The 14232-nt window shown below is 42.6% G+C and overlaps 1 protein-coding gene across 1 annotated transcript; it reads left to right on the forward strand.

Moving 5' to 3' along the window:
* Nucleotides 1-662: 662 nt before the first annotated feature.
* On the forward strand, nt 663-14001 carry mknk1 (MAPK interacting serine/threonine kinase 1). The gene is made up of 14 exons (XM_015603344.3): nt 663-752; nt 1592-1636; nt 2350-2446; nt 2608-2712; nt 3148-3245; nt 3623-3702; nt 3813-3886; nt 4004-4108; nt 4201-4256; nt 4551-4646; nt 5860-6054; nt 6194-6358; nt 12622-12665; nt 12858-14001. The coding sequence occupies exons 2-14, from the start codon at nt 1601-1603 to the stop codon at nt 13081-13083; spliced, it is 1377 nt and encodes a 458-aa protein (XP_015458830.2). The 5' UTR covers nt 663-752; nt 1592-1600; the 3' UTR covers nt 13084-14001.
* Nucleotides 14002-14232: the final 231 nt, after the last annotated feature.

The following is a 14232-nucleotide window of genomic DNA, read 5'->3' on the forward strand; positions in this document are numbered from 1 at the left end:
ACTATTATTTCCCATGACTTTTGCCATGTCCCATAAAGCTAAAGAGCTGCACTGCCCTGCATAAATGGCCTCCTGCACTTATTGTAGATGTGATTGCTGTCAGCCACTTTTCTTTGTCTTGTCCAAAAGACAAAGAAAACAAACAAAAAAAAATTCACCTCTGCCCCTTACAATCGTAATTTCAAGAAAAAAAGAAAATAATAATATTTTGTTTATTTTCTTTTATTTTCTTTGTGTTTTTTTATTTTTGCATTTTGCAAGTTGGATTATAACATCAGATATTGTTACAAGACACAAAATAGACACATTTAAAAATTGAGAAAAATGAATTCTTGAAATTCTGTTTGCAAAGGGCTGAAATTAAAAATGAGATGATTAATCATTTGGATAAAAATCTATTTCTTCTTCACTATACTGAAAGAAAAAAAGTAATGATTAATGTTTATACCCAATTTTCTAATTTTACATTTAGCTTGATGAGGTCAGAAAATTAAACTGCTAAACGTTACACTGAATCCAACACTCTTTGCTCATGGGTTTGTTAGAAATTCAAGAAATCACAAAATGATGAAATCTAAGTGTAAACTGTAGCGTAAGCCCTCGCGCGCTTCTGCGCAGCCAATGGTAGCTCAGATAAGTGGTGTGGGCGGGGCTTGAGCCACTGCTGTGTTTTTTCTTCTCAGTCTCCCGCCCCGCGCGCTTGCACTAGTTGACAGACTGGCAGAGGCAGGCAGGACCGGCGCGAACTCCAGGTTTGGACGATATTCAGCCGTTTAATAATCATAATATCCACTTCATAATAGCTGACAATGAGTACATTACATTTATTAACCCTTGAAGTAGGTGAGTAGTTGTGTGGTTGTTTGCGTGGCTACGTATCAGCGTCAAATGATCGAATTCACTCACCCCATAAATGTTAGTTAGCCAGTTAGCTTTGCTAGCCTGATAAAACACTTTTCTATAGACGTTTGTTTGCTGTGTTGCTAACTAGCTAACCTATGGTCATAGCAGTACGGTTACGATATTTTCCTAGCTAGTAAGCTAACGAATACCGCACAAATGTGTAGTTAACCTAGGTTGTCTAGTTAAAGCATTTGCTGGCTATCCAAGCCAGTCAGACTGTAACGTTAGTTACCTAACCTAGCCAACTAACTAGCCAGCTAACTGAAAACACTGCGAAATAAAATATCTGCTAGAACGAAAGTGCAGTTCATCTGTCTATACTGTAGGTTATTTAGCTAACATTAAATATTTCCAGCCTTTCAACAGTATTAGGGTTGTATTAGTGCCTGTTGTTTGGTTGTATTCTTGTGCAGTCTTGCTGTTGAACCATAGCTTAGCTAGGTTATATAAGCCAGTTATATAGCTAGCTGTATTTCTGTGTTAAACTCTTCATCAAGACAAGGTATTGCATGTTAGACGGTTAACTAGCTAACTATGTCATCTTCCATGTAATTGGTGGACTTGGTGTGCTCTCATCCGCTGTGCGGTGGCAGGAGTTTCCCATTTTCAAAGTTAGCGAAATGCTGTTCATCAGTGGCTAGAAATGGGTCAAACTGCTAATCAGCATGTCTGCACTTGTGTTTTTCAGCTTGCAGGGATGGTGAGGCAGAGCCAGCTCCACTGCACGGGCCAGGTAAGGAATGCAAATTAGAGGTGTACTGCCAGATAAAGCACCTGGTGAAAAATTAACCCTAGTTCTCGTATGTTTCATTATTAATGTCTTAATGTTATCTGTATCTTAGGGTATAGCTATATTGACAACCTGTTCTCAAACTTAGTGTCCTTTCAGGACAACAGGTTTTTCCAGCTTACAGATTAATCCCTATGCTTCCCGCCATTAGTTTGTTTATTTGCATAGTTGAGCCCACTTCGCAGAGTGACAGCTGATAGCACTATTCCCGAAAGTTGATATCTGTTCCCATGAGGTCAGTGACTCTGAAAAAATTACACCTGCTGTCATGACTCAGCACACTTCCTCTTTTTTTGATAAGGGGTCAGGTGTAAATTTAGAACTTCTCTCAAGTCATTCATACAGTCTCTCTCTCTCTCTCTCTCTCTCTCTCTATATATATATATATATATATATATATATATAACCATGACACTTTTGAAGGTTTACTACTCTGCTAAAATGTCCTGCTATTTTCTGGAAGCAGTATGCTTAACATGGAAAAGCCCCAGTATATCTAGGTCACTCTGTGGCTCTAAATGTTTTTCACAGGCTGGCCTCTTTCACCTACCTGGCAGGTTGCCTATATGCACGCTCCCTGTAATGAACCTTTATTTTACAACCTTTACTATGATGTAGCTTTTTAGACTTTGTGTGTTTTTTTGTGTGTTCCTCAGATGACCAGAGAGTCTTTGGCATCTGGTCCATCAGATGGTGATGCAGGCCTCCCTCCGCTTCCTCCTGCCTCCTGCTGTGCCTCCCAGACATCTTCAGGTAGAGACATTAAAATTCAATACTCAGCCTTTCCTAAGTTGAGCAGAACTGACATGACATTCTACTCATATCTCAAACACATTTTGCGGCATAGTCAATTCATTACAAGGATAATGCTTTTAAACCTGACTGCAGTATGATTACTTTTTATCTTCTTGTAGTGGGGATGGAGAGCAGCCAGCCAGTGAATATTGCAGACTCAGGGATACGCAGGAAGAAAAAGCGCCGGACCCGAGCCGCAGACAGCTCAACAGACACATTCAGTGGTATTTCTCTCAAACATTATGTTCCATTGCCTTTTTTCAGTATTTGTATCTAAACAAATCTATTAATCACACTGTTTGCATCACTGTTATGTATGCCAATACACTACCTTAAAATGTCACACACAGTTGTTTTTGCATTTGTGAACAAGTAACAATACAACACACTTTTATTTTCTTCTGACTGTGGAATAAGGTAGTTCCTAAAACTGTTATTTAATCTTTTTGAAGTAAACATGTCTTTGAAGTACAACTCATGTCTTGGATCAAATAATATGCTAGTACAGGGCTGTACTTTAATAAGTGTGACGGTGTTCAGCTACACATGGCTCTGTCATCAAGATTGACAGGATGCTCTTGCCCAATATTTATCACATTTCCTGTTTCAATCACTCAGGCTACACAAAATGTGTGACTAAACTTATGGTTACATTGTAGATCTCTACAAACTCACGGATGAGGTGCTAGGGCAAGGAGCCTATGCTAAAGTTCAGTGCTGTGTGAATCTACAAAATGGCAAAGAATATGCTGTGAAGGTGAGAATTTGCTTTGTTGTGAATTTGATTCTTTTTTTTATTTAATATGTTATCTGGACGGGATTAGTTTCTCAGGAAACTTATGTGTAATATTTTACCTTTCTGATAAAAGTCTGATCAAATATAACGGACGCGATGCAATGTGAGGTAGGTAATTCGGCCTGTAATTTTCTCAGAGGATGTCTGAGAAAAACACATACATGGTTGTTCTGGACGGTAATAAAATTACAGAAGACCTCCCATAAAAGAGAAAATTACCCCAGGACCCCCTGAGCAACTAATCCCTTCTGGTTAGGGCTTAATGAGTACATGCAGTGTTACAGAATATTTTTGGGAAGGTTTTTGAATGTGTATTTTCAATGTGTTTGTACTAAAAGATCATTGAGAAGATTGCTGGCCACAGTCGGAGCAGGGTGTTCAGAGAGGTGGAGACCTTATATCAGTGCCAGGGGAATAAGTAAGATATTTTGTCTAACATTACTCTGATAGTAGTCTGATAATTATCTTAATCTAATTAAAATTAACTGCTTTGGCTTAATGGACTGTCCTCTCTGTGTTTTGCAACAGAAACATCCTGGAGCTCATTCAGTTCTTTGAGGATAATAGCTGCTTTTATTTGGTGTTTGAAAAGCTGAATGGAGGTACAGATCTCTCAAAGATTAATTAGCCAAGTTGGTCTAAATGGTTTGATTACCATATCACACTTCTCACTTTCTTTCATTTTGTTTCCCTCCATTTCTAATCGCTTACTCCCTCAGGCTCCATTCTAACACACATTCAGAGGAGGAAGCACTTTGATGAAAGGGAAGCCAGTCATGTTGTCCGGGATATAGCTAATGCTCTTGACTTCCTGCACACTAAAGGTGGTGATTCCTCATATTGTAAATTTAGCTGATTTTTGATTGTGACCACGTGGGCATAATCTTAAATTCTCATATACTATTCTATCATATAGGAATTGCTCACCGGGATCTGAAACCTGAAAACATCCTTTGTGTACATGTCGATAAGGTACAGTTTATTGCACCACTAATAGCTTTATAGGACTTTTAACATATAGTTGATATGAAGATACTGATAACGTGACAGTGTTTTTGATAAGAGGATAAGGCTTTTTATTATCTTGCTCTTTACTGTTGCAGTTTTAAGTAGTTAGTTAAATATTTCTACAATTGCAGTGTTATGTAGTACAAGTAATTTGTACAGGTCGACAAAAACCTTTAAAAAACACAGTGGAACATTTTGTAATGTTTGTTTGAGTTTTGTAATTTTACTAAAGTATTTATGTTGCACTGGAATTTTCAGGTGTCTCCTGTGAAGATCTGTGATTTTGACCTGGGAAGTGGAGTAAAGTTGAGCAGTGCCTGTACTCCTATAACTACACCAGAGCTTACCACACCGGTAAACACACACACACACACACACCCACACACACATTTTTTGACCTTGCTGTTTGACGGACATTGCTGATGCAGCAACATTTGCAGCTTGCATCCTTTCATTGTTTGCCTAAATACTGTATATAACCAGTGCAGTGATTTTAAACAAATGACTTATTTGCTTTTCTCTGATAATGCTTTATCTAACAATAAGTATTGCTTACAGTTAGAGGTCTAACAATTTCTGTAGAAGAAAGATAATAAAATCTGAAGGAATATAAACTTGTATTCAGATAGCTGTACTTGGCAGGACAAGTGTGCTTTATCTCACTTCTAAGTTGCCTGGAAGCCTTGCCTAATTATGTTTTCTATAAAGATGAACTATGGTTTCTTATTTCCTTGTCAGTGTTTATGAGGGAAGTTTACTTTGCAAAAGAGTACTTTACCAATCAAAGGGTTGGAAACCTTAACTTCAGTGTTTCTTTTACTATTTAAAAAAGTGAAGGAAAACATATGGAATTATTTAGTAAACAAAAGGTGTTAAACCAGAATGTTTTATATTTTCATAGCACCTCTTGCTTAGATGACAGCTTTGCACATCTTGGCATTTTCTCAGTCAGGTGGAATAGATTTTAGTTAACAGCTGTGCTGTTGTCAAGAGTTAACCACTTGAATTTCTTAATGTGTTTAAAAAAAAATCAGTTGTGTTGTCAAAAGGTATACAGTAGTACACAGGAAAAGCCATGTTTGAGTAATGTTCTAATCCAGTAACTCCTCAACTAAGTTAAGTTAAAAAAATACTTTCAGGAATTTCAAAAAACATAAAAAAATGTTACGATGAAACTGGCTCTCATCAGGACAACCCCTGAAAAGGAAGACCTATAATTTCATCAGATAAGAGTCACATAAATGCTTCACAGAATATTTTCAGTTTTTTTTTTTGGTTTGGTTAACCCTTTTACAAGTTACTACATGATTCCTTATGTGTTCCTTCACAGTCTGGTTGATTTCAGTATTTATTTATAAAAATAGATTTAGGTTCAATATAATTATAAAAAATGTAAATAAACACACACCTTATATATAATTATTTAATAATAAATGTATTTATTCAAGCTGAGCTGTGTTAGCTTTCCAAAACAGGAAGTTCATTGCCAATACATTATAAAATAAAAAAATTCTAACATTTTTGTAGACTGTGGTTGACCGAACACAATGCCTTTATATTTCTTTAGTGTGGCTCAGCTGAGTACATGGCTCCTGAGGTGGTGGAGGTCTTTACAGATGAGGCAACCTTCTACGATAAACGATGTGATCTCTGGAGCCTTGGAGTTATACTCTACATCCTGCTTAGTGGCAGTCCCCCTTTCACTGGCCACTGTGGCACTGACTGTGGCTGGGAGCGAGGTGAAACCTGCCGTGCTTGCCAGGTACAATATGTAGAGATAAATTTAGTATATTAAAGGGTGCTTTGTTTATAGCTTTTATGTCATCACACCAATCAGAACAAAACTACCAAAGCTAACACACTGCTCCTTTTTGCCTCTCTCCACGTGGGATTGAAAACAGAACAACCTGTTCGAACGAATCCAGGAGGGAAAATATGAGTTTGATGAACGGGACTGGGCTCATATCTCAGACAGTGCCAAAGACCTGATCTCTCGGCTGCTGGTGCGAGATGCTATGCTGCGGCTCAGTGCTGCACAGGTCCTACAGCACCCGTGGGTGCAAGGGGTGAGACTGCTACTGTTTCAGATTTCTTTCTTTTCCCTTTTATCAGCCTCTTAAGGTAAGATAAGATAAACTTTATTGGTTGTCAAGTAATCTTGTGGAGTAAAATGAACTGCAAAATGCACAATTTTCACAGTTTTAAAAGCATGACTAACAATGTAGAGTTTTAACAATGGATTGAATCTTGATAAATCACAGAATTCTGTTGTTATTCTATTTCTTTTTAATTAATTTACATCACAAATTTTTCCTCTTTTTGTAAGAAAGCGGCATGTGCCGCCAACCACCAGCAGAGGGCCTGGCCACTGCGGTGGAAGAGCTGGTGGATCTGGGGCAAAAAACTCCAAGTCCCAGAATCCCCAGCGGTAATTAGTTCAGATCAGGCTCAGCTGTGAACACAGCTTAAAAACCCCAGCCAAACCTCAGTTCACCGTCACACCTTTGTAGAGGGGTGACCGGTAACAGTGGGTATTGAAGAAAAGAGATTAGAAAGAAAAGAACTCTTAAAAGAAGCCACAAAGAAAAGAAGAGATCCAAAAAGAAACAAAGGCTCACAAAAAAAAAAGAGATTGTAAAAGAAGCCACAAAAAAAAAAAAAAAAAATCTTAAAAGAAATAAAGGCTCACAAAAAAAAAAAAAAAAAAAAAAAAAAGAGATCTCAAAAGAAACAAAGGCTCACAAAAAAGAGAGATCTTAAAAGAAGCCACAAAAAGAGAGAGAAAAGATCTCCAGTTTATTTTTGAACTTTTGGTTTTCAAGAAGTCTTTCCTAAGTTTCTTAAAGTTTGATTTCATTTCCTTTGTTTGAGCCATGCCATGTGGCAGCAGATCCTTTGTTTGATTTTCCCGCCCTTTTTCTTCACTGCCACATTTAAGGCCCTCATCCAAAGCCACTGCACACACCCTACGTAGTGCAGTGGTAGCACACCCGTCTGGAGTTCCAAAGGTTGGGAGTTCGAATCCCGGTTCAAGCACTTCATCACAGATACACCAAACCAACTGCATACACTATATATATCAAATATAATATTACCAATAAATAATAAATAAGCAAAAAAAAATAATTAAATTAACAAATAAAATAACTCTGCATTTGAGTCCACCTCCCCCCACTAAACCGTAACAGAAGGTGTGACCATTAAAATGGACCCAGCAGAGTTGGGATCTCTCAAAGAGGCGGTGCAGCACCAGGGGGCAGCCATTGGTCGCCATGAGCAGCTGCTGCTTGAGATCACACAGCAACTTGCCCTGTTGATTCAGAACCAGGCCAGTAACCCAGACGCTGCACAGCCTGCACAACCTACCCCGTCTCCTCCTATCGCCGAGGTGGCTGTAGCTGGACATGATGCCCAGGTGGCTACTCCAGAACGTTATTCAGGGGAATCAGATAAATGCAGAGGGTTCCTGCTACAGTGCAGTCTAGTGTTTGAGCAGCAACCCTCTCGGTTCCCCACTGAGCGCTCTAAAGTAGCCTTCATGGTGTCCTTGCTCACAGACAGGGCTCTGGCATGGGCCACAGCTCTATGCGAGCAAAACTCCCCAGAGTGTGCCACAGTCCAGGCTTTTACCAAGGCCTTACGCCAGACGTTCTACCAACCCTTGGGAGGAAAGGAGGCAGGGCCCAGGTTGCTAGACCTTACGCAGGGTGCACGCTCAGTGGCGGAATACACCATTGAGTTCCGCACCCTGGCAGCTGAAAGTGCGTGGGGTCAAGAAGCCTTGGCAGCTATCTTCCAGCGGGGCCTAAATAGTAGAATTAAAGACGAGCTGGCCACTCGAGATCTTCCCTCCACCTTAACCGAGCTGTATGATGTATGCATCCGCCTGGACAACCGCATGCGTCAGAGAGCTCGGGAAAGGGCTCGGAGTACTTGTGCCCCAGGTTTTGGGCACCACTGGTCGGGTGACTCCATCCAAGGTGTATCTCCGCAAGATGCACCCGAACCCATGCAGCTGGGAGGTGCCCGTTTACCTATTCAGACAGCAGGCGAAGGCTTTAAAACAGCTCCTCGCAGATTGGGAAACGGCAGGGTCTAACCCGGGCGGGGGAATCGGCCTTAGACCCTGTGGTATCCCCCATATCAGGACTGCATCTCTTTGTAAAATTAGCCTGGCCCCCTCAACAACATACCTCACTAACGGCCTTTATAGACTCTGGGGCTGCAGGAAGTTTCATTGACACCTCCCTTGCAGCTAGTTTGGGCCTCCCAGTCGAGCCTTTAGAGCGTCCGCTACCTGTCCTCGCTATAGACGGGAGGGTTGTAGGCTCCGGCCCTGTGACCCATCGCACCAAACCAATAATCCTTCAGGTGGGGGCCCACATGGAACAGGTGGAATTGTACCTGACTCAGGCTCCCCACCTGAAGCTGGTGCTTGGGTATCCCTGGTTAGAGCTTCACAACCCGCGTATAGACTGGTCAACCCACTCAGTCTATGCTTGGGGCCCATTTTGTCAGGGGAACTGTTTAAAGCTCAATAAAGCACTTCCTCGGGCAGTTCCACCAAAGGAGATGCCCATACCTCACCTAGACAGAGTTCCTAAGGAATATAGGGACCTCTGTGAGGTGTTCAGAAAAGAACAGTCCCAGGTCCTGCCCCCACACAGGCCATACGACTGTGCAATTGACCTTTTACCAGGCACAACTCCACCCAGGGGTCGATTGTTTGCACTCGCTCCTCCCGAGCGTGCTGCCATGGACACCTACATTCGTGAAGCCTTGGAGTCAGGCTTCATACGGCCTTCCTCATCACCAGCAGGGGCTGGGTTCTTTTTTGTGGGGAAAAAAGATGGTGGACTTCGTCCCTGCATAGATTACAGAGGACTGAACGCCATTACTGTGAAGGACCGTTACCCCCTTCCCTTAATGCAGACAGCTTTTGAGGCACTGCAGCAGGCCTCAGTTTTTACCAAATTGGACCTGCGCAGTGCCTACAACCTGGTTCGCATACGGCAGGGGGATGAATGGAAAACGGCCTTCATTACCCCAACAGGGCACTACGAGTACCGTGTAATGCCCTTTGGTCTCATGAACGCCCCCGCAGTGTTCCAACGCTTCATTAATGATGTACTGCGGGAGGCCTTGGACCAATATGCATATGTCTACCTTGACGACATATTGATTTACAGCCGGTCACTAGAGGAACACATAGGACATGTCCGACGGGTTCTCCAGTTGCTCTTGGAGAACCGTCTATTTATAAAACTCGAGAAGTCTGTGTTCCATTCAGAAACCGTATCGTTCTTGGGGTTCGTGGTATCCAAAGGCACCCTTCGCATGGATCCAGCCAAGATCAAGGCTGTCAAAGACTGGCCGCGCCCTTCCACTCTTAGGCAGGTCCAGTCTTTCCTGGGGTTCGCCAACTTTTTTCGGCGTTTCGTGCGTCAATTCAGCACGGTGGCAGCACCCCTTACTGCCTTAACCCGAAAAACCCCGGGGCCCTTTCGCTGGACAGCGGAGGCTCAGAAAGCCTTTGAAGAAATCAAGGCTAGGCTAACCTCACCACCAGTTTTACAACTGCCGGACCCCAATGAACCATTTATCGTTGAGGTCGACGCTTCAGATGTAGGTGTGGGAGCGGTACTCTCCCAACGCCAAGGGCCAACAAAGAAACTACACCCCTGTGCGTTTTACTCTCACAGGCTTACCCCAGCGGAGCGCAACTATTCTATTGGAGACAGGGAGCTCCTGGCAGTGAAGTTGGCCCTGGAAGAATGGAGGCACTGGCTCGAAGGGGCCAAACATCCATTTTTGGTGTGGACAGATCACAAAAACCTGGCCTATATACAGCAGGCCAAACGATTAAACCCACGTCAGGCCCGGTGGGCTCTATTCATTGGTCGCTTCCATTTTGTTCTGTCCTATAGGCCAGGTTCCAAAAATACCAAGCCTGATGCCCTGTCTAGATGTTGGGTCCCTCCTGGACCTGAGCCAGCCCCTGAATCAGTTGTCCCTGCCTCCAAAATAGTTGCCCCCCTCCGCTGGGGTATTGAGGAGTCCATTGCACGAGCCCTCCAACAGGAGCCTGACCCAGGAGGTGGCCCCCCTGGTCGCCAGTATGTGCCATTGGCCGTCCGCCAGCAGCTCCTGCAATGGGGACATTCCTCCTCTTTTTCTGGCCATCCCGGGGCAGTCCGAACTACGGAGTTCCTTCGAAGGCGCTTCTGGTGGCCAGGGATGGACAAAGACACTCGTGCTTTCGTGGCTTCTTGTGAGGTATGCCAAAAGAACAAGGCACCCAGGTCCCGACCGCCCGGTCTCCTACACCCATTACCGATCCCATCCCGTCCATGGTCCCATGTATCACTGGACTTTGTGACAGGTCTTCCACCATCAAAGGGCAACACGGTTGTAATGGTGCTTGTGGACCGCTTTTCCAAGGCATGCAAGTTTGTGGCGCTGCCCAAACTCCCCTCTGCCAAGGAAACTGCGGATCTACTTCTACAACACGTGGTGAGATTACACGGCATGCCCCAGGATCTTGTGTCAGACCGGGGGCCCCAGTTCGCCAGCCGGTTTTGGAAGGCCTTTTGCAAGCTGATGGGAGCCACAGTGAGTCTCACTTCTGGTTTCCATCCGCAGTCGAATGGGCAAACCGAGCGGGTAAATCAAGACCTTGGCCAACTGCTGCGTTGCCTCACTGCAGGCAACCAGACTTCCTGGACCGACCAACTGCTCTGGGCAGAGTATGCCCACAACACCCTGTGGCATTCATCCTTGGGTATGTCACCCTTTGAATGCCAATTCGGGTTCTCCCCTCCGCTGTTTGTGGAACAGGAGAGGGAAGTGGGTGTATCCTCTGCTGAGCAGTATGTCCGTCGGTGTCGCAGGGCCTGGCAGAAGGCACGCGCCACCTTGCAGGCGACCTCAAAGGCCAGGAAACGGGTCGCAGATCGTAAAAGGAGCCGTGCCCCACAGTTTCGTGTGGGTCAACGTGTGTGGCTGTCCACCAGGGACCTTCCGCTGCGAGGAGTCTCGCATAAACTGGCACCCAAATTTGTGGGCCCCTTTAAGATCTTGCGGAGGGTAAATCCGGTCTCATATCTGTTGCAACTTCCGTCTACCATGAAAGTGCACCCGACATTCCACGTGTCCCACCTACGTCCATTTGTGTGTGGAGCCCCCTCACCTGGAACTCGACCCCCTCCCCCACGTCTTGTGGGCGGTTCTCCTGCGTTCACAGTTCGGCGTTTGCTGGACGTGCGTAAGGTCCGGGGCAGCACCCAGTATCTTGTTGACTGGGAGGGTTACGGGCCGGAGGAACGTTCGTGGGTCCCTCGGAACCGAATCCTTGACCCGGCTCTGATCCGGGATTTCCGGCGTGATCGTGCTGCTGGCTTGGGGTCGTCAGGTGCCGCCCCTAGAGGGGGGGGTACTGTAAGAAAGCGGCATGTGCCGCCAACCACCAGCAGAGGGCCTGGCCACTGCGGTGGAAGAGCTGGTGGATCTGGGGCAAAAAACTCCAAGTCCCAGAATCCCCAGCGGTAATTAGTTCAGATCAGGCTCAGCTGTGAACACAGCTTAAAAACCCCAGCCAAACCTCAGTTCACCGTCACACCTTTGTAGAGGGGTGACCGGTAACAGTGGGTATTGAAGAAAAGAGATTAGAAAGAAAAGAACTCTTAAAAGAAGCCACAAAGAAAAGAAGAGATCCAAAAAGAAACAAAGGCTCACAAAAAAAAAAAGAGATTGTAAAAGAAGCCACAAAAAAAAAAAAAAAAAATCTTAAAAGAAATAAAGGCTCACAAAAAAAAAAAAAAAAAAAAAAAAAAGAGATCTCAAAAGAAACAAAGGCTCACAAAAAAGAGAGATCTTAAAAGAAGCCACAAAAAGAGAGAGAAAAGATCTCCAGTTTATTTTTGAACTTTTGGTTTTCAAGAAGTCTTTCCTAAGTTTCTTAAAGTTTGATTTCATTTCCTTTGTTTGAGCCATGCCATGTGGCAGCAGATCCTTTGTTTGATTTTCCCGCCCTTTTTCTTCACTGCCACATTTAAGGCCCTCATCCAAAGCCACTGCACACACCCTACGTAGTGCAGTGGTAGCACACCCGTCTGGAGTTCCAAAGGTTGGGAGTTCGAATCCCGGTTCAAGCACTTCATCACAGATACACCAAACCAACTGCATACACTATATATATCAAATATAATATTACCAATAAATAATAAATAAGCAAAAAAAAATAATTAAATTAACAAATAAAATAACTCTGCATTTGAGTCCACCTCCCCCCACTAAACCGTAACACTTTTTTTTTTTTTTTTTTTTTTAGAATGCTCCTGAAAGAGGTCTTCCAACTCCACATGTCTTACAAAGGTATTTTTCAGTTTTTTCTTTAAAATAAAATGAACAAACCTTTTGTTAAAAATACATAACATGTAATAACATAAAAACATAATGAAGCCTCATTTGCTTTAAGTATCAGGCTTGGTCGTCTAGTCACATTTACTGTTCAAACGAGTCCAGTCACTAATAATCAATAACAGTTTGTTTCTGTGTGACTCTTAGGAAGTGCAGCACTAAGGACCTGACTCTGTTTGCGGCCGAGGCCATGGCTTTTAACAGGCAGCTCTCTCAGCAGGACGAGGAGCTGGAGCAGGATGAGGGCGGGGCCATCGTATGCTCCATGAGACTCTCACCTCCCTCCAACTCCAGACTAGCCCGACGCAGAGCGCAGTCCCTTGCACTTCGCAGCACTAACGAGTTCCTGTCTACTGCGCAGGTGCCAGAATAAGCCTATGCATTATATGAACATGTCTTATACTTCCTACACACTTTCTCAGTACAAATGCACATACTACACTGCTGCATTTGATGATCTTAAATTACACATACATACATACACACACACACACACACACACACACACACACAAATGCATAAACACACACAGTATTTAAGTATTTATTACCAAATATTTGTGGCTCAGAAAGATTTACTGTGGTGCTTGGGTAGTAAGGAAATAGATATATTTTTATTTTAGTCTAGTTTACTAGAATGATTCTTCTTTTACCCTTGTATGTTTTTTTAAACTAAATATTTTAGGATGTTTTTAGTTTAAAACACTGGTGTTTTGTTGCACATTTGTTCGCTTTAGTTGCGTTGTGGTCTTGTTCTCATGGTTTAAACTATGTTTCAGGTTGGGACTACAGTTAAGCCCAGTACTTCTTAACAGCCAGTGTAAATAGTTTTGAGACTTGAGGAAATGCATGAAACCATACTGCCTTTTACATTTATATACAGTGTAAGAGTGGTGAAATTACGGACCTCCCTATTGATTATATATTTACCTCAAATCCAGTTTGCACATTGTTTTTGCACATTTTTACTACAAGCAGTGTTACTGACTCGGCCAGGAAGTAGCATGCTTTTTGTAAAAAACATTGCTGGACTTCTAGAAAGTTTAAACTAAAATGAAAGGTTAATTTTACACTTGTAAATGTCAGTACATGTTGCACAGCTGTGTTCTTGTTCTTTTTTTTTTTTTTAAGTATTTTGTTCTGCATATCTCTATTTTTACACTATATTTGTGTTTACAGTTATTGATTTTAATTTGTATTTTTTAAAATGTTAATTAATAGAGAATTTAACTCTTAAACCAAATGAACTCATTTTTGTGTCCTGAGTTAAACAGTAAATCTTTCTGCTGTTATGTCAGTACTTTAATGCCATTTTGAACATTACATGACTTGCAGAGCTAGTCTAGTCTAGTCTATTTTAGATCTTTGTTTTTAGTGATGTTTATATAATATGATGGCATACTAGTTTATTAATAACAACAACAATAATAATAATAATATAAAGCTAAAATAATTATATAAACCAACTAAAAATAATTAATAAAAGTATTCTTAAATGCTTATTACTAATTATTTGAAAATTT

The sequence above is a fragment of the Astyanax mexicanus genome, chromosome 16 (assembly GCF_023375975.1).
Source record: "Astyanax mexicanus isolate ESR-SI-001 chromosome 16, AstMex3_surface, whole genome shotgun sequence".
NCBI classification, from domain to species: domain Eukaryota; kingdom Metazoa; phylum Chordata; class Actinopteri; order Characiformes; family Acestrorhamphidae; genus Astyanax; species Astyanax mexicanus.